Source organism: Lepisosteus oculatus, chromosome 5 (assembly GCF_040954835.1).
Source record: "Lepisosteus oculatus isolate fLepOcu1 chromosome 5, fLepOcu1.hap2, whole genome shotgun sequence".
In the NCBI taxonomy this organism is placed as follows: Eukaryota; Metazoa; Chordata; class Actinopteri; order Semionotiformes; family Lepisosteidae; genus Lepisosteus; species Lepisosteus oculatus.
Window position 1 is genome coordinate 15,439,834 of NC_090700.1, and position 26,754 is coordinate 15,466,587.

The following is a 26,754-nucleotide window of genomic DNA, read 5'->3' on the forward strand; positions in this document are numbered from 1 at the left end:
GATATTTATAGTTAAAGATGTTGTGTAGTCTTGTGGGAAATCTCATTATTAGAACCACAATAATCGGACATGAAACCAAGGTGAAATCCATACTCAGCTTGTTTTTTGTTTTAAGAACACATAGACATATTCCACTCAAACTTTTTTCTAGTTTCATCCCTTCAAATGATTCCCTGCATACATCACAAGAGGTGTACGCTGCAAAAGACAATAATTCAAGAAACACATGTTAATACGACCAAGGGCATAGCTTACTTTGCTTCTTGTTTTGTTCTTAGCCAATTGGAGCACTGAACCCCAAGCGAGCTGTCTTCTATGCTGAGCGCTACGAGACTTGGGAGGACGACCAGTCGCCACCTTACCACTATAACTCCCACTACTCCACCTCAGCCTCCACCCTGCAGTGGCTTGTGCGAATAGTAAGTACAGTCCTGGATGTTGTCCTTGCAGATTTTCTGGAGATTTTAATGGTCTAACGAGAAGCACAACATTTTTACTCCTTGGTGAAAAGGAAATGTTTCAAGTTGCTAACAGGGAAAATAAATCAATGCAGTGTGTTCTCAATTTGTTAGTTTCTCTTTGGGATGGTTTGGAAGAGAAGAAAACTCCCCCCACCCACAAGAACTTAGATTTACAGAGCTACCTACAGGGTAGCGTAGGTTATATAAATCCATACAGTTCCGATGCCGAATGTCAGGTTAAGTTTCTTTTTAAGGAAATAACCTTCATGAGATATTTCTTTTTGCATTGGAAGCATTCTGCATAACACTTAAAAATGATAACTGACAAACTCTGAAAATCTTTATAGAGTAGTGCTTCCTTAAAATTAAATACTCGCTATAGATTTAAATAATCTAATATAGGTTATAATAAATTAAGTGTATGTTATGATAGAAAAGATGTTTATTTAAAATAAACATATATTATTGTGTGTTCTGTCTGTATTATCTTAAAGGTGTCAAAAATAAAAAAAGCCAATTGGCCAACAAACAGCTTAAAGATGCTTGAATGCCAGAATAAGGCATCAAGGACAGATGTGCAAACTAAATTAGACTGTAGTGTGTGAATTTCCTGAGAGAAGCCTCTTTTCATGTCATCTTAATGCTTCATCATTGAAATTGAAATCAACGCAGTTCTTCACAGAGGAGAAAAAAAAATTAAACATCTCAGTTTCATAGGGCTAAAGTTCCACCCCAGGGGTTTCTGAGAAAAATTCACAGGCCAGTAAACTGGCATATGCTAACTAAATAAAGTGCGCAGAATAAAATTTTACAGACGCCTTCATGACAGGTTTATGTGTTCAGTGTTACAGCCCTGAGTATGGGAACAGAAGACAGTTGATCATCTTAGCTGCTAAATATGCAATATGTTTAACAGCAGAGGAAATGTTGAGCAACGGTGAATGGAGAACTGTTTGGTTTTCCTAGACATGTACAATCCAGGAGAGGTGAACTGTGGGTTTCTGTATCCCTCTTCTGTAAAAGCAGTGGCTAAAAGAATGCACACAAAACAGTGGAATATAAAATGCCTGAATGCACCCCTGGGATTGTTGCATAGTCTGAAAGCTATAAAAAATGAATATTTAATTAACAGCCTCCCCATACACACAGTTTACCTTTCCCAGTCAAATATTAATTATTGTGGACTACTTAAAGATTTTTTTCTTTGTACAGCTCTACTGTTTTCCCTTGTGGTACTGCAGCTTGTTTTGAGAGAACTGAGAGGTAACTCTGACAGCAGACTGAAGCTTATACTGTGATTCTGAAGATGCCTGGTGGTGTTTATCTCTCACAAGTGATATTTCCATTGGATTCAACTCGGGTGCCTCAAATGAACCAATAAAGTGAAATTTTGCCCAATTAGAATAGCCAATATGTATGCTGCAGCCAGGAAACTAGATAATTAATTCACCCTGAGGCTCTGCTGCGGTAAATGGGGCAAATTTCCATAGAAACTCCATTGACTATAATATTATTCCCTGATAAAAATGGATGTGTTGGACACACTGAATTTGAAATCCATCCCAATTTTCCATCATTTTCCATCTCTGGCTGTTTCAGTGTTTTTTTACAGCATAATGGTATAATTTCACATGTGTAAATTATTGAAAACCTTTTCAAATACAGCAAGATGCAGCAATCCTTTTTATTTTGTCATACTTTTTTTATCACCTTGTTTCTTTTTTGCAGAGGCACATTCCACTGTTGTATATAATCCCTAGTCGCAGAACAGGCTTCACTTGTAATTTTTACATGCACAGAATGGCCTTTGGCCTTCTAATATGACATGACTTGCAAAACGTGCAATAGCAATAACACTTCAGCTTACATTCTGTGTTGTTTGGGGAGCACTGAATTAATTCTCACTGCACACTGTTCCCCATAATAGGGTCTTCAATATTGACACATTCTGTTTCATTGGAGTTTTGAAAGAATTTATCAGTGCTTGACAGTAATTTAAGATGTTTCCTTGCTCATAGAAAAAAATATTTAAATTATAACCCTTGCAATAATATAATATAATATAAAACCATCGTATAAATCTATAGTTTGAACAACTTACATTTAATTTAATAGCACCGTATTACGTTAAAATGTAATATGCATAAATACAGTAGGTATGGAATTAATAAAAATATAATGTGTATAAAAATGTGTAATATGTAGAAAGATACATTGAAATAAGTGTTACTTTTTTCTCTGAGGACATGGAGGATATATAAAAAGCAAACAGAATATCCTAGAACTCAAGACAGAACTTGCCTGGGAAAAAGTGTGCTTCAAGTCAAATTAATGCCTGTGAGAATTTTCTTTTGTTTCAAAAACCAAGCGCAGTTTATTTCCAAACAGAATGTCGCACGTTTGAAAGTGTGTATGACTGCGAGAGCAGAAGGATTTACACACTTGTCTTCCCCCAGGAACCCTTTACCACTTTCTTCCTGAACGCCAACGATGACAGGTTCGATCACCCAGACCGTACTTTCTCTTCCATCGCCAGGTCGTGGCGGAACTGTCAGCGCGACACCTCCGATGTAAAGGTGAGGTCAGAGCAGGCACAACTAGGAGCCCTTTTTTTACACTCCGTGGGTACAGCACTCTTTGTCTGCATATACAGACATCAGAGGCAGATGATAGAAAGTCTTCCATTTATGTACCTGTAACCCTGTATCTTACAGGATTTTCAAAGAATGGAGATGTGCCAGTGTTTCTGTTATTTATTACTGACTGCATGTTTTTACAACAGATATTTTCCTACTATATTTTGTTTTGTAGAAAATGTGGCACTATGGTTTATACTGTAAGATGAGGGCCAGGTTTCATTGTTACCTCCAGTTGGCCATCATAATCTGCCTGCATGTTCTTTTGCTGTTTTTACTGTAGTTTAATACAGTTCCTGTTGCAGAGAGATGGAGGTTTAGGCATTGAAAATTATATTTAGCACCATTCACCTTAGTAGGTTTTGCATTAGGGCTTTGTCGTATGTTTCCATTCGGTAGTCTGTGTGTCTTTTGTTTTTATTTGCCTCTTGTTCCTTAGACAAAGAGAGTGTGCTCTTAGTAGATGCTGTACCATTAGTTCTTTTCAAACTAGGGTCCTTTTGGGGCTCAGATTTTGAAAGTAATGAACAAAGCTGCCAAAGACAATCACAGTCAGCCTGGAGGATGCTGTTTACAGACACAATATGCATTTTGGATTCAGTGTAATTAAAAACCTAGCTATCTTGCAGTGTGGTAAAAGAAAGATAAATTCATGACACAATTTTAGCAAAGTCTTTGACTAAGGTGAAAAGGGAGTCTGGCTATTATTCTATTAAGATAAAACACTTCAAAGAAGGGTAAAATGACAGTGGTACCCTGCTGAATGTTCACAATTTTGTGCATTCTGTAACACGCAGCAGGAATAAGCATTGACCTCAAAGTGTCATATTTTTTCTAGCACACCGAGCACTGGGTTAGTGTTTGCCTTAGGCAATTAATAAAGCATTAATGATGAGGACTATTTAAAATGTAGGCTTTTATGTACAGACATAGCTCTTTCTGTTATGTGCTAGGGAGTGAACAAAATATATTAAGTTAAAAGACAACATATAGAAACACAGCAAGCATTCAGATATCGCTCTTTGTTACAAATACAGTGCACTTTAAGATATTTAGAGATTTCATGTACTGTATGCCTAAGTAGACTACCTAGTGTTTTTCCTCACATGTACAATGCTACTGTTCTGGAATTTCTGAAAGGAAAAGCTTGTGATGAAGTACTGAACTAGGCTTTGACATGTGTTTTCCCTTTTAGAATTCCATACAAAAGAAACAACTAAAGGTTAATTTCACACCAAGAAGTAGAAAGAAGACACACCATTTCATTTGTGGAGTCTTCTTTCGTGTAAATCCTAAAGTCAGCGGTTTACACTTGTTATGATGATGATGTAAGAAGCTAGCTGGCTTGGTCTAAATCATTACTGCACAAATTTGGATGTACCCTTGATATTTCCATAATGACTGTCCCCTCAGGATTTCACAGATAAACTGAAGTACAGACACATAGAAAAAGTACTGTACATAGGCATACCTTTTTGCCTCAGTGAAGAAATGTGCCAGTTCAAATGATTTGAACTTTGTGGTAGCCAGCCCAAGTTCTTTGTAGGCCGAGTTACAGTCCCTGAATGGACGTTGGGGGGTTAGGAGTGGGGTGGGGGCTGGACTGTGTCTCTGCACAGGTACAAATGAGTGGCTGCCCTTCTCTCGACAAGGGTTAATGTTTGCTTTCCCCCAGTCGACAATATGCCTGGCAGAAAGCTGATTAAAAGAGAGTTTGTTTTACTAGGGCCATCTTTATTAATCCGGGCCTTCTCCAGCAGTAATGAGTACAAGCTGAAAGAAGAATGACTGCTAGCGGGGACGACCTTTCAAAAGAGCAAGTCACCCGGAAATGACTTTAGCGGGGCCAGTCGTTTCTCTTGCCTTTCTCTTGCTTCCTTTGTCTCTAATCTATGTATTTATATACATATGTATTTATCAACACACGTTTATGCCTGTAAGTATATTTAGAGGAGAGTGAAGGAAAGAGATCGCTTTTCCAGGAGCTGAAAACGACACATTTTTCAGACTGCCCCTTTAAACCTTGCCACTTTGTTGTCTGAAGGGATTTCAGTGCACTTCACAAGAAAAAGATTTTGACAAAATGTCGTTAAGGTGACACGGTGTAAAGTAATACAGTTAATGGAGACTCCTGTGATTGACTTGTTAGCCCATTATGAGGCTGTTGCAAAATTAATGGATGCCGAGGGAACTGGATTTGAAAACAGAGCTGAAGGTTTGAAAAGCTTTGTGGTGAGTCATGGCAGAGAAGTTCACAAAAAAAACACAAAAAAAGAAATTTAAATAAAAACTGATGCACTTTTTTTCTGTCAGTGAGTCAAGCAGGCCAGTTGTGAAACATCATGAAGACATTTTTTGTTTTTTGTTCTCACAGTAAGTTATGCCAGAAGCATGCTCTGTTACATGCTTCGCATATTCGGCAATTATGGTGAAGAAGATGTAAACTTTGCACTGCATACATATAAAAGGACAAATTTCTTACTGAAAACTGTATGTGTGTATATATATATGGTATCTGAGGTGTCAGTAAGGTAGAATTCCACATGTTCACATTTTATGTACTCTACACCAATGCACAGAGCATCTCTCAGCATCTCCCCCCTTAGTAATATGAGGTTAAATGTGACGGCTGTATTGGAATGTAGTGCCCATTATTAGTAGACTGGTTGATGAGCAAGAACTAATGCTTGAGACTGGAGAGAGGTCATTAAAGTTTAGAGAATGTAGCTAAGGGCTATCAAGCTGATAGCAGGTCTCAGCAGGCTATAAAATGAGAAGTACAGGATATCTCTGGCAGTAAGAAGAAGGCATTCAGAACACTGGCCTATGGAATGATAAAGGCCAAGTTCAAATCGATAAGTACATGCAGAGCAGCTGAATTGTCAAAACAGACAGTTTAAATTGATTTTGTTTGGGGAAAAAAAAGCATTCAATTTTACAAAACCTCTCAGGCTTGCCTTATTTTTCAGTAAATAAAATAGTTTTAAATTGAGTTGAAAAAACATTGACAACAAAGGAGCTGACCCTGACATTTCTATAGGAAGGTCTTTTGAAAAACTGTATTGATTGAAGAAAGCTTCAAATTGTCTGAACAAACCGCAAGTTTGGTATCAAATGGGAAAGGATTAGGGGAGAGAGAGAACTATCTGACACACATTTTTCAAAATTATGGATTTATTTTGATAGAGTTGTATCTTGACAAAGTAATTTATTCACAGTTGCCTCTGATATTAATTTCTCCTTAGTTTATCATTTTAGTTGCTAGTAAAGAAACTTGTAGTGTTGCTTTTATTATAGTGCTTTCCGGAGACATCCTGTTATGTGAACTCTGTCCGTAAGGTCATTGCTGTGATTGCTCCTTTACTCAGTTTAATTCCCATCTGGGAATGCCTCTGTGGCCACATCTTTTTCCCTGCTTATTCTGTCCTGCTGGGATCTGCAAATGACTTTGAACTTCTTATAGTGAAGACAAATACATTGAAATAATATCTTATTCAACATTTAAACATACTCAGGATTTCAAGGTAAAACAATAGTGTGGGGTATTAGTCAGTATTGCTCTACCTTTAATTTGTTCTATTTTTTCCCTTTTTCCATGACTTTGTCCTCGATTTTGTCTCTTCTTAAACTGCATATTTTCCTAATTTATTATTCTGCTTTTCTTCTCCTCCATTTAGCCAGTGCTAGGCTTCAAAAAGCCCTTAAGACCGAACAACATGAGCTGATCAGCGGCTAAGAGTTGAGAGTGATCTGTGTGTTTTAATTCTGACAGGAGCTGATCCCAGAGTTCTACTATCTCCCCGAGATGTTTGTGAACAGCAACGGATATAATCTGGGGGTTAGAGATGACAGAACTGTTGTTTCGAATGTTGATCTTCCCCCCTGGGCGAAAAAGCCAGAAGACTTTGTTCGGATAAACAGGATGGTAAGGATTTTTTTTCCTCGTCACTTCTTGTTTGTCAGGTTCAGGTGGACGGGGCACCTCTACCTTGATTTGTTATTTTGTTCCTTTATAAACAACAACCTAAGTAAATTCAAAGAATACAGAGTTAGAAAAAGAAACATGGAATAATTGTCCTCCAGTGTTAATTAAATCTTAGCCACTGTCATCTGTGGAAGCTTTTTATTGTTACTGCAGTCTTGAGTACTGCAAGAATGCATTGCTGAGTGTCAAAATAGCAATCATTTACAGTACATCTTACAATATCACATGCTTTTCAAAGGCCAAAGGTAGAGATAAGCTGAAAGGTAGATTTGAAAAGCCCCGGTTTCATAAATCAAGTTTTTAGGGACATTTATTTTCTTGTTTAGAAATCAAAGTTCCAAGTGCACTTTGAATCACAGTCAAAATACTGTATGTGAATGAGAATTCACAGAATGAACAGAATGTGCATATACTGTAGCAAAGGAAGATTTCGCCAATTGGGCCATTCACTTGAAGAACTTAATCTACCAAGTTTTTATGTTTTCTTCCAGTCAACAGCTGCTTGAGATGTGAAGAAAATGATTGAATTGATCTGATACAGGCTGAAATGACCCATGTAACTTTTAGAGGAGGCCAAAAAAAACCAACAGGACTCTGTGTCATGAGAAGTCATGTTAATACATTGAATATTCAAGACAGTATTTAGTACCTTACGGTAAATGTCAATTAAATATTACTTAGTTGTAAATGTAAATTCTTGACAAAGTTTAATTGCTATGACTACATAGACAAAGTTTAATTGCTATGACTACATATTTGACATTTATGTGTCACAAGGGCTATTTTTTAAACTGTTAAAACCAAAAAAGTATTGGAACGAATATGCCCCTGCATATAACAGGGATCTCAGCCACTAGGGCTGAGGGAGGTCTCCCTTAGCTCTGCCATCAAGTTCCCTGATGCGTGACTCTGGAGACCCAGGTGCGCGCCAAGGCAGTGAGGGACAAACTGGCAGGGCAGTAGTGGCAAGGGCAGAAGCCCAAAGAACCGTTACATTATTTTAGTCAGTCCTGTTATATGAAAATGTATCCTGCTAGATTGCTTTAAAAATGTGGTCATCTACAGTACATAGGCAGTGCTTACATTAAATCACTGAGCACGCCAATCTCCTGGCAGATTGTTTCTGTGCCTCTACCAAAATCCTTCACTCTGGATATGCAAAGAAAACCATTAGTATGATTCAATCCCAGAAGCGACATCCCTTCATATAACATTCATTAGCTCTTTTTTCTTTTCCTTGTTTTCTGGGCAAATAAAAGTTTAATAGCATTGCCATGATGTATGTATTAAAAAAGAAAAGTGATTCCTTTAGTTGAACAAACCTCCTCAGGGTCTGAGTTTAAAGACAAAGTGAAATGAAAAATGAATACAGAAGTGGAAGTGCACTTGACTTTAATGGTGGGACTTAATGGTATTTTAGCGTACTATTGCTCTCCGTGTAAAAACCTGAATGTAATCCCACCAGTGTCAGTGAGTTCTGTTTTCTTACCCAGCAGTGGTGAGTCTCCTGTTGAATTGCTAGGATTGTTTTTTTTTTCTTTCTGTCCTCCCTGTATGTTTCCTACCTACTGCCTGCCAAAGGCTAGACGGATCTCACTGACTTATTCATGAACAGCTAATAAAGTGGTGTGCTCGATACTAACTTGATTTGGTCCTGACCTCAGTGATGTCACTAAAGGACAGGAGCAGTAAGTGTCCCCGATAATGTTACCTTAATGCTGGCTTCATCAATCATAATTTACCAGTTTAAGAAAGCCTTTCACAGATGTGCATCTGCAGCATTACTCAGTCTCTCAATCCCAGCAGGCCCTGCCGAGGAACTGAGAGCCAGAAATAGAATGCACTCAGTTAGTTATTCAGGCATGCTTAATACACACAGATGAGGGACTCCAAGAAATGCTTTTTCCCTCAGCCTATGTGGGACTGTAACTTTAGAATCTTCAACCAGCTGGATTTTTACATTGCGTCTTTAAAGAATAACAGATGTGGTTTTGTTCCTATGCATAGGCTCACACATGCACAAGCTGAAACACATACGAGTTGTGGGTTTTCAGGATTGAAATGCATTGTTCTACTATCACTCATCTCTGAGTTGGAGCAATTTTAAAATTAAACTGCCCTTCTTGTACAGTCTATTTAATTAGGGGTACAGAGATATGATTTCCTTATTTGACACCAAAAATGGTATGACTACAAGCTGCTGGCAGTGATATTGACACAAGAAAGGACATGAAATCTCAGATGATACCCATTGATAGGACTTTGCGTTTCCAGCAGGATGCTTGATTGCCATGGTCTTAATGGGTTTTAAAGTCAGCACTTGGCTGTGGGCTATACCAGTCTGTAGTGGAGACAACTGAACTTTAAACTGTTGTTTAAATTATTTTGCCTCATTTTGATAGGTCTCCTTAGACCGAGTCCTATATCTGCACTTCCTCTACTGTGTACAGATTAAAGGACTGACGCTTCACAGATGACATTACCATTCTAAATGAGGAATATGTTGCATTTTAAGGATTTCACACAGCAGATGATGAGAGTGGTAATACAAAGCTGATGCATTGGATTTCCACATCTCAGCTCCCCCAGTCCTAGTCCCACTCATGTTGTTAACAAACATTATTCTAATTTTAGCTTTGCTGGTCAACCCCCCAGTGAAATGGGATGCGATATGATGGATGTGTTCTGTATGCTGGGAGCTGGAGCGGTGTGTGGGGTGGAGGGGTGGGGGGCAAAACACACTTGACCTTTTGGACAGGATTGGCAGGTCTGGCTGGGGGAGGGCGTCTCTTGATGGTAACCTTTCGGAAATCCAAATTCATTCTCCTTGGTCAGCTTCGCTCACGTGTCAGATCGAGGACGGCGGTTATACATAGTGATATTAATAATGAGCCTTTGTCAAGGCGGCCGTGACGTCTGAGCTTCAGCCTGGAGGTTCAGGAGGGAAATGGAGTGACCTGCCAAGCTCAAGCACTGTTCTTTTCCCATTTCCAGTACTAAAGGACACAGTGCATTTTAGGAAGTCCTCACAAAAAAAAGTAGCCAAAGGTGGTATGGCTTCTTCCTTGTAAATTATTAAAACATGAGGTCCTCATTTTGTTGATTATTATGCTACTAGTAGCCCTTCAAAAATCCATTTCCAAATTTAAAAATGTCCTTAAAGTTCAGCGTATTTGATTTTCTAAAGAAAATTGTTCTGGATATTATGGTCGAGAACAAATATATATATATTCCTAATGCTCTTTTTTTTATAATCTGTCGGACATTTCTAAAGCACATCTGTGTAGTTCTGCATACAGTGTGATGCTTGTACATATATATTCACAACTACAGGCCATCTGTGTAAAGAAGACATCCCAGATTGGTTTCAAGAGGATGTGCAAAAAAATGTCATTGGTCTTTGTGACAGAAAAGCTGCAGGAAGAAACAAAGTTCTACCTCTCCCTGTTTCCATCTACATATCTGTCATTTGCAATTGTAATGATGTGCCTTCTGGGTAGAGCAGCCTTCGAGTTCTGTTGCCTGCTTGGTGGTAATAACTGTTATTCTCGGTTGTGTAAATTCAGCAGCAGGGACCTATATTACTAACGTAACTGAGGTGCGTCTGTGGAATGTGGAACTGAGGGGATTTGTGGCAAAGGGGAGTACAGAGTTCTTCAGATAAACTGGTCTACTGACTCTCAAACGAGTCGATGGGCTGAATGGCTTTCCCTTGTTCATCGTGTTTCTTATGTTTTTACCGTGCAAATTAATATGACAGATCACTTGAAACTGTGCTTCAGTTATAATATGAAGAATTGTTCTTCATTAATGTTAGAACACAGTGTTGCATCATAATGCACTGACATTGAGCATACAGATTTTTCTCCAATACACCACCTAGCAGTAAGCATAGAGAACATTAGAAAAAAATAAATGAAGAAGCATAATGAAGTTATGTATCAAATATATTAGCTTTATTATTAGTATTAAGCAGCTGACCAATGTTAAATATTTTGCATTTTCAAAACTGCAAAGATATAGTAAAACAGTTCAGAAATGCAACTTGTATTTTCAAGCCTGATTCTTAATTATGCAGTCCTAGTATGAGCCAATTGTCATATGCTGACATTGAGAAGTTTTGATATGCCTATATAAAATGTTAGCACTCGCATATCTTTTTTGTGGATTCTATGTTACCTTCAGTGTATGAAATGCCCCCAAAAAACACATGCTTGGTAAGAAATGGATCCTTTTGTGTTTTCATGTATAAAGTTAATGTATGAATACATAGAGGGCCCATGGGTAGCCGATTAGAGTCAACGCAGCAATGCTATGGCTCAATGAAAGTGATAGGTGTTCCAGAATTTCTGATGGTAGGACCGCTGCATCATGATGTCATTAGATCTTCAGGTTCCGTCTACAGACCATCAATAAATCCAAAGAACACTACCAGCTTGCGGTACCCAGACTTGATCAATAAGGATTGGTCCATAACACAAGTGTTCTTCTTTTGGGAAACACCTCTTAGTTGTGAGGAACCTTAAACTTAAACTGTCACTAAAAGTATTACAGCTTTGTTTTTTTTTCTTTTTTATACACTTCACTGTCGATTGACTTTTCCCGTTTATGAAAGGCACAAGCCAAGGACCATGGCCTGGACTGCAGTATTTTTCTTCGCCGTCACCTTTAATTCCTGTTTCCCTTGACAGGCCTTGGAGAGTGAGTTTGTGTCATGTCAGCTACATCAGTGGATTGACCTCATTTTCGGATACAAGCAACGTGGCCCGGAGGCAGTCCGCGCTCTCAACGTCTTTCACTACCTGACGTATGAGGGCTCCGTCAATCTGGACAGCATCACGGACCCCGTCCTCAGAGAGGTAGGCCCGAGCAGGAAAAGCACGCACATGAATTGTGTAAACACTGTGATTACACTCATATGAAATACAGCTGTGACCCTGCATTATGTAAACGTTTCTTCCATATTTCAAAGTGCAAACCTCTCTTGCAACACTAGTCTGCTGTTGTTCACGTATTTCCTCCAAAACAATGGGGTCAGTGGTAGATTTAGCATGTATAAAGTTTGGTACTGGATATTAAACTTAAAATGTAGGAACAATTTGATCTTAATTGGATTATTCATCATTGCACAGTCATAGTACAGGTGCAGTAGAAATTTCCTTTCACAGTAACATGTGTTTGAAGCTCTCAGTCTTTGGTAAAATCTGCACTGTGTATGAATGTTACACAATAGCACACAATAATTCAGGTCTGTGATTCATGTACAAATGAAATTAATCTCATTTTATGAAGTGAAAAATATTGCATTTCTAAGCCCTTTCTTATCTGTAGAATTGTCTATTATGGATACTTGCAAACCATTACATTTGAGAAGGTGAATGTTTTCATATTTATATAAACTGAGCAACAAGCATTTTTTAATTTGGTGTGTTAATTTAACAAGAGATGTTCTTGTCCTGTGGAAACATGATGAAGATTTAAGGGATAGTATTAGTATTGTGCTCCTTATAAAGAAACCTGTAGAAGTACTAGATTCTAAAAAAAAATATGCCCCTTGGAACAGATGCTTGGGCAATAATACACATTTTAAGCTCAATACAACAATTGTTTAATGCTTATAAAATGTCCTTAATTACTAATGAATTAACAGGTTATCAACAGGTGAGAATTCCATAGTTTATGTGCAACTGAGTGTTGATAAGAACATTCTAAACTAGATTTACTACCATATTGCTACTATTTTACTGATACCATTTTACTTAACATGTTTAATTACTTAATACATAAAACAAGTATCTGGTAATGTACTGTATCTGGTACTTATTAAATAAAAAAGTATCATAAGGTAATGATGGCTGTTAACAACAGAAAGAGTTAGTATTGTTGATGCTATTTTGTGACAAAAAATCATCCAAATATTTTCTGAGGCAAACACATATACAGAGATACTGGTAAAATATTTTCAGCTGCATACATGGATTGGTTTATAAGCCAATTATCTTATTGACACGGGTATAAAACACAAAGACAAGTTAAAATACAGTATGTCCCAGTGCATTTTAAAGGTGCTGTGTATTTTTGTTTCATGTTTATTAATTGTGGACAACTACTGAGATTAGAAAAAAGTAATTTACATAGTAAATTTATGAAACAGTCTTTATAAAAAGAGCCCCCAGACACATTTTGTTTTTGCGCAGTCTTTATAGGATAGTGTTTTTTTGTGATATTCTACCACTTCCTTTCTTAAAACAAGCCCAAAATTCTTGGGTTGTCTTTAGTTATCTTTAACTTTAAGTTATCTTTAATGCATTCCTTTTAAATTACGTATTTATTTTACATTTTAATTCAGATGTTGAGCCACAGACTTAAATCTTACAAAGTAAAATGAAGGTATTAAAAATGTATTAAAAAATTAAGATAAGGATGTAAATGTCAATTTCTAGTGCCCAGTGTTCCAAACCAAATACATAATGGCTTGAATGCCAGTCATCTCCACTTTAGAAAAAAGTGATTTCAATCACCAGTGCAAAGTTTATTTCATTTGTTTAGCTTTTACGTCTGTTTGCTTTTACACTTAAAAGCTTAAAGATCTGTGCTTAAACGGTCAGTTCTGTTTAGACTCTGTATCTGTTCCAAACACACTCCTCTCTGCACAGTTGCTACTGGGCCAGCTAGGAACAGATGGCAATAATGAGCCTGGCTAGCAAGGCTGGGCAGTGCAGCCACCAGTGGAAATGCCTCTTTTACCTTATGGAGTAAGACTTCTGTGGCTTGTATTGTACTGTTTTGAAAGTCACATAGGTGCTATGAGCTGTGAAGACATTTATTCTGTCTTCAGTATTTCAAATGTACTTTATTAAGTTAAAAGCAGTTCCAGTCATCTGTGATGCATTAATACCAAATCAGATATATGTGGTGCATTATTAAAGCTACTGAAAATTTCTAAGTAAATATATGCACTTGCGTTTGTCCAAAAATACAGAATTGCATGGTAGACTATCCCCCAAGAATAAATGTGTACACTATGTACTGTACAGTACAGTATTTTCTGGGGATCTAAAAGCCATCACATTTAAAGTATCTCTGTAGCATTCATGACCTGCATACATCAAGGCAAAAGTGTCATCTAAACACCCACAAGAGGCCTTAGTCTCATAAGGCCTGCCTTCTATTGTTTGAGTTCTATCTTTCACCTTGTGAAAACTTTCAAAGGGATATCAATATCTGGCACACTCTTTGATTAAATGTCTAGTATGATCTGGTAAATTTGAAATGCATTATCTTGTCTATAGCTAATTAATAGACTTAATATAAGCAGCACATTTTTACCAGTGTAGTTTTGAATAGCTTAATTGAAAAAAGATGAAATTGCAGCAGCTGGCATGCAGTGTTGGGCTTATAGTAAGAGATCCTCACACCCCATGATATCAGCCATCTGCTGTATGCAAAGTAAGTCATTTATATACTGTCAGCACTGAGAGTGTTTTTATTTATCAAGTGACCAATATGCTAATCACTCAGAATTAGTTTTCATGCAATTAAAAAATATCGAAAAGGAAGCAACAATTTTGCATTTTTTATTTTTTCTGAACCTTTCAAGATTAAAGAATACTTTTCAGTTACCATGTTCAATATATGTTAAAAAAAACTTCCCGTTTTAATATCCCAAATCAGTAATAGTATTTGGTGTTGATCACCCGTATCACTAGTTGTTACATTCTCTGGCACTGTATTGTGCTTCAAAGTGAACATATGATCTTTAGTCTTTATGTCAAGTCTGTTCTTAATAGAGCCGCTGTCAAATTTAATCATGGTTCACCTTCCTCCATGACTGATCCAAAGACAGATATCTCCTCTATTCCTCTCCTTCTAGACATCATTAAAAAGCAAATTCCACTGGCTAGCTGCTAATCAAAAGTAACAATCACCTGCTTGCCACTGAAGGCACCCCCCAATTATAGGTTTTTCTGTGGGAAGGTATAAAGGAGAAGGTTGTGCTTGAATTTGGCATTACGGATTTGAATGAAAAACAGAGGCAGAAATCATGAAAACTATAAAGCCTTCAAGTGAAATAGCTGACTGAAAAGGGAGAGAACAAGAGAGAAAATTTCTCGAAAAGAATTTCACACATTTTACCCGAAAGCGTGCCAGTTCCTAGAAAAACAGTTTTGTCAGTCCAGTCTTTTTTTCTCAAGCCACTCGTACAGCTGCTACATAATTTCCACTCTATAAGAACAAAAAAATGAAAATCTGGATTGCTGCAATGCTGAAGCCCTCAACCCCCCCCTGATCTGCTCAAATAATTTCATGCTTTTGTTCATTTATTTACCATGCCAATTGCCCTAATTGTCTAACAGTCCATTGGCAATGGCAATGTGGCTTTCTGCTGGGGCAAAAGTGTCAGCTTGAATATTAAAAGTAAGACTTTTCTTGTTGCTCCTTCATCTCAGCACATCATCTGAATTTACTGATGCCAGGACAAAGGCAGCCAACTGGGAATAGGTGCACTGTCACCTTTGTTTGTGGGAAGCCAGTGGAAGAGTTAAAAGCCAAGTTAAAAATGTAGCTACTGTAAGGGAGGTTGGAGTATTGGCTCTTACATCACATGGCTAAAATAAATGTATGAATAAGAAACGACATTATCTGAGTGACTGTCTCCCAGAGTATTATCTTGCCGCTGATGACCGTGTAATAGTGAAAGCTACTGTTCCCCAGTCATGAGCCCTTCCCTGGGCAATAACCAGAGACGTCTTCACTGGGAGACATGTTGAAATGTGACGATCAGCTCCAGGGTATTGATTCATTCCTGCTTGACAGGTGAAACCGCGGCTGTGGCGTTAACCGCGGCAATTATGGTATTAAAATGTCAAGAAATTAGAGGTCAGAATAATAGATAATTTTCCTCCTCATGTCAAATTAAAACTCCGACACCCTCTGACAGGCACAGCAGCTCCAGTTGAGGACATTATGACAGCTTAACTGAGCCTGCTCTTGTAACCGCGGTGATTCACCATGATGTTTATCATGACAGCATTCTCGTATGGAAGAACATGACAGCAACCTCTTGATACACACCCTGCTGATTCTGAGGGATGTAAACAGACAAATTATGCATTATCTTTTTATTGGGGCTTGTCGTGTGTCCTTGAGTTGAATGTCTTTTTTGTTGTTGTGCTTTTTGATTTTTTTTTTCCACTCAGTTTACAGGACCGAGGACATGAGAATACAGGACAGAGAGAAACAAAGGCAAAACTATCTTTGAAAACAACACTGGCATAAATTATTACCAGAAAAAACACCTTTTATTTGTATTTTACATCCCTAAATGCCCTATTAAATTGTTTGTTGCTGGTACTAGCTGAAGGGTTCTGGATATTTAGATTCAGGCCTTGGGCCTAGCAAGGATGAGGTTCGCTTCCTGTATGTTTTGGGATTTCTTTTTTTAATCCATATTAATAACATCTTTTGAAACAAAATCTGCAGTATTGTGTTACAGTGATAAATAATTTGATAGTTTTGGTTGAAAACCTTGATACTGATTTTCAGCTCTGAGCTGTCATACCTCCACTGAAGCCAATTACACAGAACATAAATGAGACATGTGGTTGCCAAGGGCTGCAGGAGCAGCAACTGCTCATCAGTGTGAAATGCTTTACATACTTGCTGTAAAATATACAACAGACTATCATTCTTTCGTTTTGCTTTTTACATGAAACTTGTCTTCCTCCTGATTAACAATTTTTAACTCTCTCTGTCTGTTTATATGTAAGATATATTAGTCAATCCACATTTTGAAGTCATACAGAGGCTGTGTCGCCAATGGCTGTCACATATCATATGCCCATAACTGTTTTGTTGTCATTTAGCAGTATGTATTGTTTGTTTTTATGAGGATCCCACATCAGTATAATCCCATTTTATAACATGCTAACACACATAGAGTGCTGCTTTATCTCCTAAGCATCGTAAATACTGTATGCTTTTCCCTAAACCACTGTCTAATGCTGCTCAATGTACAGTACACATCTTAAAGTAATTTGAGTCTGTTCAATTTGCTCTACAACACAGTCAAAAGCTTTACTGAGCTTTGTCAGGCTTATTTTGTTTTATACCTCTGTTATAAGTTCCTATGTTCTATCTAATACCATGTTATTCATGATATTGTAAACAGTTACAGTCTGTGATAATACCCTACGATAACATACTCTGGGGCACAGTTAGCCAGACCATGTCCTACAATATTTGTTTCTGGTTTCCTTTACCATGATTTTAATGACTTAATTGAACCAATGTGGTTGCTATGAAATTGAATCAACTGTGTTTTCCAGGCCTGAATCAGGTGGTAGTTGACAAGGGCCTCTAAAGCCTATAAGGAACCCACTACTCAAGGAGTGCCGACCCCTGCTCTAGAGGTGTGGATCAGGTTGTTGTCAGGATTAGGGTTTAAATTCCAACATGCAAGTAATCTCTTGTATTGTTTGTGTATTATTGTATTTATATTATTCTATTTATACTTTCTTAATTTGTCATAATAAATGAATAATGTTTGCAAATCCTGAGCCAAAGTCTGTCTAGTTATCTTGTCAAGAAGAATTTCTGTCTCATGAATTATCCAGTTGTAGGAGGTGTTCATTCCTTCTAGATTTAGATTTAGTTAGTGAGCACTATCATACACCCATCTGACTCAGATGATAAGCCTGTCTTCTCTGTTTGACTGAGTTGTAGCAGGTAGATGCATGATTGCATTTAGTAGTGTTAAAATTTTCTTGTGGCCTGTCACCAAACTGGGAAATACCATCTGAAAGACATACTTGTTCACCTTTGAGGCCTGCTGTCCAAACAAAGTGTAGATAGAAACAATGATTGACATACAATGTATTATGATAGATGTTTTGTGCTCATCTTAGATAGGCAGTTATAGCTGGGAGGGAAATCAGCATATGGCTTTTACACTATGCATTTCTTATCAGCAAAAAAGCAGAGCCAAAAGTGTATTAAACTAATTAGCTGGCTGGTAAATATATTAGATGTTATTTTAAGATAGCCCTATCTTTCCAATCCGTTGTTTAAAAGGTTAGAATATTGACATTTGTGATACAGTGACATGTTTTGACAGTTCATCAAGCCAAACTGCATTCTATAAATATCCCTTAAGCCTGTTAACCATTGCCTTTTGGACTGCAGATCTCAGACAAATTGTAAAACAAGACACGCTTTCTTCGATGTGAATTAGAAAGAGTTTTTTTTTTTAAATACAAAAGATCTATGTAAAAGAACAACCATTTTACATGATGCTTTCCATATGGCCTTCCCTGCTTTCTGATCTCCTATCGGATTACTTTATTTGAACCCAGACGTCATTCAGACACGACCCTCGCTCTAAACGCAACCTAAAATAGCTATAATGAGAATTCGTCATTACTTGATGGACTGCATTATGGAGTACTAGTGACTGACATTTAATTGTTGCCAAATGTGCAACATGCATTTATTTGAGCAGTGATACCCATCCCACTGTGCTATTTTAAGAGCACCATTTCTTTGATTATGTCCCCGACTGAGAGGATCGTGGAGGAAATTGGGTGCCGTCTGCTTAAGAATCTTGTATCATCTGGCTCTGTATATTTGTGCACTGATCTCTTTTTTTATCATTGTCATTCTTTCATTAAGGAAGAGCTTGACTGTACTGTGTGCAATCGTGGTGTACAATTTTTCTAAAATACGGCACGGCAAAGACAATAGCCCAACCACTGCCCTTTTGATGCTGAAGTGAAATGTTGATTGCATTTTATATAAAACGAAAGAGACCTTTTTTACTTTGATTGCACAGGTTTTATTTGCATCTGCACATTTGCACAGAACCTTGGGACCTGCAAGGGAAGTCACTCCCGTGTTTGGTGCAGTGTTTGTGTCGAGCTGACAAACACAGACAAGCTCCCCTCGGATTGTTTAACTGGTGCTAGTCACAGCAATTACACCCCCCATCAAGAGGCACATTCAAAGAATGGGTTGGCTTGTTTATTTCGCTTATTTGTAGGCGTTCACACTCAAAGGGCTAATGTCAACATCCGGTTAATACAGTTCTTTAAAACGAATGATTGACAGTTCAAAGAAAAAATATATTTGATAGTGCTATGATAAGGATTCAAATTCTGTGTCCATTGTTAACATTGTTAAAGCTGTTTGTGTTATCAAGTCATCCACCATGTAATATCTTCACTCTTTCCTTTTATCCCTTTGTGCTCTTTTATTTTTTTCCCCTTTAAAGCTTCCAGATCCATATTTCATTAGAGACCCCCTCACTTTCCTCCTTAAGTCCACATTCATGAAGGTATTTTCTTTCTTCATATGTGTTCGCTTTCCTTTTTTTTTCCCCCTTTGCTTTGTTCTAAATACAATAAAATCTAGGGTAAACTCCAGAAGGTCCTAACTGCATGTCACTGCAGGTTAACATTTCCACGTCTAACCCCAGTGACTGGAAATGGGAATGGTTAACTGAAGCATGTTAATAGGAAAGGCTTGTCTCTTCGATACTAACACTTGGATGACTCTGCAAGCTGGGAGAGGAGCACCCCTGTGAATTTTTAGTGCATTTCTCCCTTCCAAGTCATGGCTGAGTTAGGATTTGCTTGCATTGTCAAGTAACGCATTGACCCATCACTTTGATGCATATTGATTGTGACACTAGCTCTCTTTTCCCTGCAGGCCATGGAGGCACAAATACAGAATTTTGGACAGACGCCATCTCAGTTACTTATTGAGCCACATCCACCACGGAGTTCTGCCATGCACCTGGTGAGAAACAACGTACTTGATGGAATTTTTTTCATTTCATTTTAGATGTTTTTTTTCCCCTTCTTGTCCATTAAAAAAAAACGTTTCTGCTAACAGAGTCTGGAGCCGACTCGCAGAGTTTTGAGCCTGTGAGAGCTGTAGCAGGGTGAAGGTTGTTAAGCAAGGGTGACGACAGTGGAAGGATTGGTGTTTGAAACGGTGTCCCTGGGTCAAATTCAGACACGTACAACTTGGTCACTCTGCATCTCTGCTTTTATCCTCTTTTCTTTCTTGCCCTTTCTCTGTCTCTTCTGGTGTTACGTACTGTTTCCTTTGGGAATCGTTAATAAAATATCTACAGTACCTTCACATAGCAAACACAAATATATCAGAGCAGTAGTATTGAAGGATCTTGTAGATAAATAAAAAAGAAACTTGGAATGTGAAATGTGTCTGATCATCATCATAAAGCATCATGATGAATTATGATGAATGCATACTGACTTTTTCTTCTGTGCACAGAGGTATCGCAAAAGCTTCTTCCAGGCCAATCTCTTTCATCTCTCTTTGGTGCTGTTCAAGAGTAACCTGGCAATAAATGCATTTCTAATAATTCTGTATTTCTAACCACAGTTTCATTTCTAATTCATCTTCTAATTGTGATATTTTCATGTTTCCAAATTACAACTCAATTAGCAATTTCAGTTTTCCAAATTATTTGTACAGTTCGATACAAAAGTAACAAGCTCACGGGCTCTTCAAAGCCCTGAATCTATTCATTTCTATGCTTAACATTTAATCCCACTAAAGTAGGGGTAGCAGAATGCCTTCTGTATTGTTTTTACCTCCTGAAGCACAAAACACCATTCACCTGAACCTTTTGCAGAAACCTCCATACATAATTAGATTAATTTCTAAAACACTAAATTGCACTTGAATGAACTGGCATGTGGTGTGCTAATGATGCACAAAAGGGATCGGAGGTTGGAAACATAACAGTCCTGTGGCAGTGTCTACAAAGACACGTCATCTGACTGGTGACATTAGTCAGGCAAAACACATAGCCAGTTTTGGTATTTCGTTTGCTGAGGTTAATCATTTGCATATTGCTGTCTGAAGCTGCATATATGTGGTGAACAAGAATTGTACTGCTTCAATGTTACAGCATATACATATGTGAAAACCTGACTTTTGTGCCTTTCAGTCTCTATAACTAGTTGAGATTGTTGTGGATTCTGCCATTAAGGATTTCTTTCTTATTCTTGCCAGGAATACTCCTCATCAAATGTATTTAAACAAAATATAAAATGTTGCGAGAGAAGTGTAGCATGATTCTATAGGTATAAAGAATCATAGGTACATTACACTTATGATCATATGCCATATGTTAAAATAAGTTGATAATCAGTTGAAGTTTTAAGTAGTTGTTAGTTGATCAAATGTTTCCCTTGTAAAATTTTAAAATGGAGAACAGTGTTTGGAGGACTCCACCACTGTACCGTACCACCACTGTCAGAAAACCAGTTTGCCGTTCGTTAGCTTACACAGTTATAGTGAGATGAGGCTCACTATACAGCAGATATCCAGGGCTAACAGCAACTTTTTCAAGCACAGAGGCTGCAATTCAATTTTTTAAAGAAATAATTTGTAATTGTGCATATTTGTATTGCGTGCAATGAGGCTTAATGTAGTGAACCGTAAGTAATTGAACAGTGAGAAATTTCAGTGATAGCCATGGTATAAGTAAAACTGAATTTGAACCAAAAAGAGCAGGAAAAAAAAGCCCTGACACTTTTTGTTCAGATTCCCTGCATGAAGACTTGCCGGTTGAGTCCCAGAGAGACCTTTTAAGTAAATTCTGCTTAGCCACAGAAACCAATTGATTGAGTCTGCGTTATAGCTTGGCTCTGAGCTCGTCATTCAGTTAATAAAACCTGAAATGTGGGGAAGTGATTTGTGCTTGTTGAGGAAATGTCAGAACATGAAGAACTGCAGCCCCAACCATGTTTGTTGGGTTAAGCCTTGGAGACTTGCATTGGCTTCTAATTGGAGTTTAACCACTAAATCGCCAAACTCTAGTGGTAATAAAACTCCTGTATCAGTGTTAATCAAATTCAGCCCTGTTTGTTTTTTTTAACTTTTGTTTAATGTCAAAACACATCACTTGGCTTTTTTTTCATCTTAATTAATCATATTGGACGACCTTACTGGATTACATTTGTGATGTATTGTCTGTTCAAGTTGTTCAAAACCTGAACAAACTAGCACTCCCTTCAAAAAGTAGTCTGTAACTGTATCTAGGCAGCAGTGTGGCTAAGTGGTTTGGTTCTGGACTCCGGATCAGATGGTCATGGATTCAAATTCTCAAGCGTATGGTATCCTTGAGAAAGGTGGTTCATTCAAATTGCTGTGAATGTAAATGCCTTTCTTTATAACTCATAGCTATATATTAAATAATGAGAATTTTTTTCTCAACTGATGTACCTGATAAGAAAGTACCCTTATTCACTTATGAATTCTGATGATATTTTTTGTGAAAATATATGACTGATAACTTATATGTGTTTTATGATTAATCAAGTAAATTCAGGGTGAAGTAAACTAACTGATAGTATAAATAGTGTAATTAAGTGATATTGTCTGATATGGGGTAATTAAGCACCCATAAAAGAACTGCGAATATCCTATTAAACTCTCACTTTACAGTCTTCAGTTGAAAGTTAAAATGAAAACCAAAGATCTTCCTGTTAAAGAAAAGAAAAAAACTCAGTCAGGATCATAGCACGGAAGCTGGGCATCACAAAATCAACAATTTGGAATACATTGAAGAAGGACGAAACCACAGGTATAATTACCAATCAACCAAGACTGGATTTGCCAAGAAAAACATCTGGATTTGATGACAGAAATGTTATCAAAGCTGTCAAGGAAAATGTTAAAACAACTCTCAGTGAACTCACTAAGAACCTCCAGGGTGCAGGAACACAGGTATCAAAATCCACAGTTGACAGAAGAATGAAACATCTGAATTACAAAGACAACACTGCAAGAGGTAAACCTCTCTTCAGCACCAAGAACAGAAATACCAGATTAGAATTCTCTTGGAAGTACAGAGATGAACTGGGAGAGTTCTGGGACAACCACATCTGTTAGTATATAAGAAAATGCTTCCATACTTATTGGGTGGTTCTTCAGTACATCATGACAACTGTTGAAAACACAATTAATAATAATAATAATTGCTTACACGTATATAGCGCTTTTCTGCACTTTACAGGTAATGGGGACTCCCCTCCACCACCACCAATGTGCAGCATCCACCTGGATGATGCGACGGCAGCCATAGTGCGCCAGAACGCTCACCACACATCAGCTATCAGTGGGGAGGAGAGCAGAGTAATGAAGCCAATTTATAGAGGGGGATTATTAGGAGGCCATGATTGGTAAGGGCCAATGGGAACTTTGGCCAGAACGCCAGGGTTACACCCCTACTCTTTTCGAGAAACACCACACCACAGAGAGTCAGGACCTCGGTTTTACGTCTCATCCGAAGGACAGCGCCTGTTTACAGTGTAGTGTCCCCATCACTACACTGGGGCATTAGGACCCACATGAGCCGCAGGGTGAGCGCCCCCTGCTGGCCCCACTAACACCTCTTCCAGCAGCAACCTTAGTTTTTCCCAGGAGGTCTCCTATCCAGGCTCACACCTGCTTAGCTTCAGTGGGTTGCCAGTTGTGAGTTGCAGGGTGATATGGCTGCTGGCATGTGTGACCCAACATGTGTGACCAATGCAACAAAGGGGTTCATCAGCAGAAAAAAAGTTGATGTTAGACTAACCAAGTCAAGCCTTGGATTGGTGGTCCCAAATGAACATGTATTTTACAGTACATGCTGAATAAAAATTAAAATCAGTACACCACAAGAACTCACAGTGGCTGCAACTAAAGGCTTGACAAAGCATCTCAGATTAATACGTAGAGTTTTCAAGCTCTAGACGTTGCGGATTTTGAGACATCAATGGAACCTGAAGTGGGATTCAACAGAGCCTTCAACAGACAAAAATAATTTATGATGACAGGAAATTAAGCATGCTTAGGTAGCCAATAGGATGTAATAAACTGAAAAGGTCGTCAACAGTTTGGAACATACATGGCGGCTACAAAAAAGCTACCTGCAAGTGCATAATGAGACTTTTTTCTCCCCAAGGATTTGGAATATCTGATTTTGCCAATAAATAAGGTACCTGCAGTCATGCTGAACCTTTAAGGAATCAGTTTTATCCATTCCTATTAAAATTGGTTTCTACATAATGCAGCTTTATTCAAAGTAACGATTGGGTATACCATACTGTACACGTGTTCAAACATAATATGAAGTCAGGTTTTTTTTCTTGTTTCAGCAATTGTCATCTTACAATTAATAGAATCTTAACAATTATTCTGTATCCAAAGCTTAAATTATTATAAGGGCTGTAAGGATTTTAAGATGACTATTTTTTTAATACTATAATCTCATTTTTTACTCCTTCTGAAACCACCTAACTCTACCCTCCTCAGACCAGCCCTGCCTTGAGCAATATGAATTTCCATGCGCTATCCCTGCTGTAGTGCTCTAGTCCTGCATTCTGCTTTCAGGGGAAGGGTATAAAAACTGAATAAGAAACGCTGAGATTGAGGTGCTTGACCAGCCACCCCCTGTGCATGCAGCCTTCCTGATGTCTGTACCTCGTTTTACCTCAAACCTCCACACTAATTGCCTTTTTCCATTCTGTCTTCCTCTTTTCCTTAATGCCACCTCCCTCCTCCTTACCCCCCTCCCCCCATTCCCTCCCCGCTCCTTCTCCCTTTCTCTCTTCTACTCAACAGTGTTTCCTTCCACAGAGCCCTCTCATGTTCAAGGACCAGATGCAGCAGGATGTTATAATGGTGCTCAAATTTCCCTCCAACTCCCCTGTCACTCACGTGGCTGCAAACACGCTGCCACACCTGGCCGTCCCCGCCGTGGTGACGGTCACCTGCAGCCGCCTTTTTGCGGTCAACCGATGGCACAACACTGTAGGTAGGTGACACAAAGGAAACGAAGCCTTCGAGTTGACTGAACCCCCTTCCCTCTTCCTCACTTGGCAGCAGTGGATGCTCAACTAAGAGTTGTGAAGCTGGAACAAATAGGAAAAGATGTCCCACAATGCTATGAACAGCCTGGCTCTATTACTGTTCAGATACCTCTGTAAATTCTAATTATAAATACTTCTTTCTAAAAGGAAACACTTCTCTGAATGCTTATATCAGTCTCTGTACAGTATGTTAGGTGTATGGCACACACACAGGTGGCATCTCTATGGTATGACTAAATGACAAGTTGTTCCTATACTACATCAGATGTTTAAGAATACTTACAGACTTGTCCTTACTTTCAAAGTCTGTAGTATTTCCACTTTGCTGTTCTTTCTCCATTGCTAGTAATTACTTACTCTCATAAGTTTAAGAAATCTCTGGTTTTGCCTTTATAAGACTTTTCTCATTCCAAGGTGGTCAGTTCATATATGTACAAAACATTTTGGTTCTAATCCAGACCATGCCTGGGTAAAGGATTTGAGGAATAAAAATTTCTGTCGAGAGTGTTTCCACATGTTACCAATCACACACGTGTGAAGAACATTACCCAAGGAAATCCCTGCAACACACAGCATCACGTTGAGGTCAGGGGCCAAATGCAGTAGATCTTCATGATGGCCACAGAAAAACTTTTAACAAACAAAAGCATTTGTTTCAGAGTTTTCCATCTGTTGTTGTAAATTGATTTCAGGGCAAATAACTGATTCTAGTTAGTATATGAGACTCTCGTATGAGTTTAAATATTTGAAAAGGGTCAGATGTAACACCAATATTTCAGGTTTGGGTACTTTAGTTATTCCATTTCTCTCTATTTTCTTACTGCTAGTATTGTTGTTGACCTATAAGATTGTTCCTATAAAAATAATAGAGCAGGAATAAATAACAGGGCAATCTGTTTCACTATCATTAACAAAAATAAGGGCTGTAAAATAATTAAAACTAATTAACGGAAAAATATTTATCTTTTACGTAGTTAAAATCTGAACAGTTTGCAAAAGCAGAACATGCTACCATTTATTTTTTAAACAAGCTGAATTCCTCTTAAATGCAGAAGTAAATGCTGTATTTCATTTGAAGGAAGGGATCATACTGTCAGACATCTGAAAAATGAATTGCAAACAAACAATTTAAATCAACAGGGTGTGCATTTTAAGAAAAGAGCATGTTTTTTCTCTTTGCAAAATAGCAAATTATCCACTAGTGTCATAGTGGTACTGCAGTAGTACAACATGGATATCATGTGACTAAACACTGTTGCTTAGAGAAATAATCAGTGGCATGACTAAATAGCCATCTTTACTGAAGGCTTTAAATAGCTGAAATCCCATCCCAATGTTAAAGAGCATATCTGGTCCTTTCAGCCTCGGTGGTGCAGTACATAATGGGCAGAGTGGAATGGGTGTCAAAAGGAGTGTGTGTGGTGGGAGAGAGATAGTCTTCCTTGGTGACATGTTGTGTGTCTGTGCGCAGGTCTCCGGGGAGCCCCAGGATATTCGCTGGAGCAAGCTCATCACCTGCCCATTGAAATGGATCCGTTAATTGGTGAGTCCAGCGCCATGGCCTGATAGAGGCTCAAGACAGACTTATTAATGCATCAGGCAGAAAAAGGCTCACTGCTGACCATGTGGTGCGAGATATCAGGAAAATGTCACTAGGCTCGCGGTAATGGTGTATCAGATTCTCAGGAAATAGATATGTTTTGTAAGTACAGTATATTACACTGGTGCTCAGATGTTTTCTTTTCCATCAGGAGCAACACACATTCCAAGGTCACATCTGCTTT

General features: G+C 38.1%; 1 protein-coding gene across 18 annotated transcripts in view; it reads left to right on the top strand.

Annotated features, from left to right (window-relative positions):
- Positions 1–26,754, top strand: part of nbeaa (neurobeachin a) — a 354,854-nt gene that overhangs the window by 313,323 nt on the left and 14,777 nt on the right. For 13 of the 18 annotated variants that reach the window (XM_015341879.2, XM_069190159.1, XM_069190157.1 and 10 more), the window contains 7 exons: positions 279–419; positions 2,918–3,037; positions 6,870–7,022; positions 11,774–11,941; positions 19,788–19,877; positions 24,723–24,915; positions 26,442–26,513. In XM_015341879.2, the coding sequence (XP_015197365.1) occupies positions 279–419; positions 2,918–3,037; positions 6,870–7,022; positions 11,774–11,941; positions 19,788–19,877; positions 24,723–24,915; positions 26,442–26,513 (937 nt within the window). The remainder of the gene's footprint in view (positions 1–278; positions 420–2,917; positions 3,038–6,869; positions 7,023–11,773; positions 11,942–19,787; positions 19,878–24,722; positions 24,916–26,441; positions 26,514–26,754) is intronic. The other 5 variants (XM_069190158.1, XM_069190162.1, XM_069190167.1 and 2 more) reach the window with 1 other exon arrangement.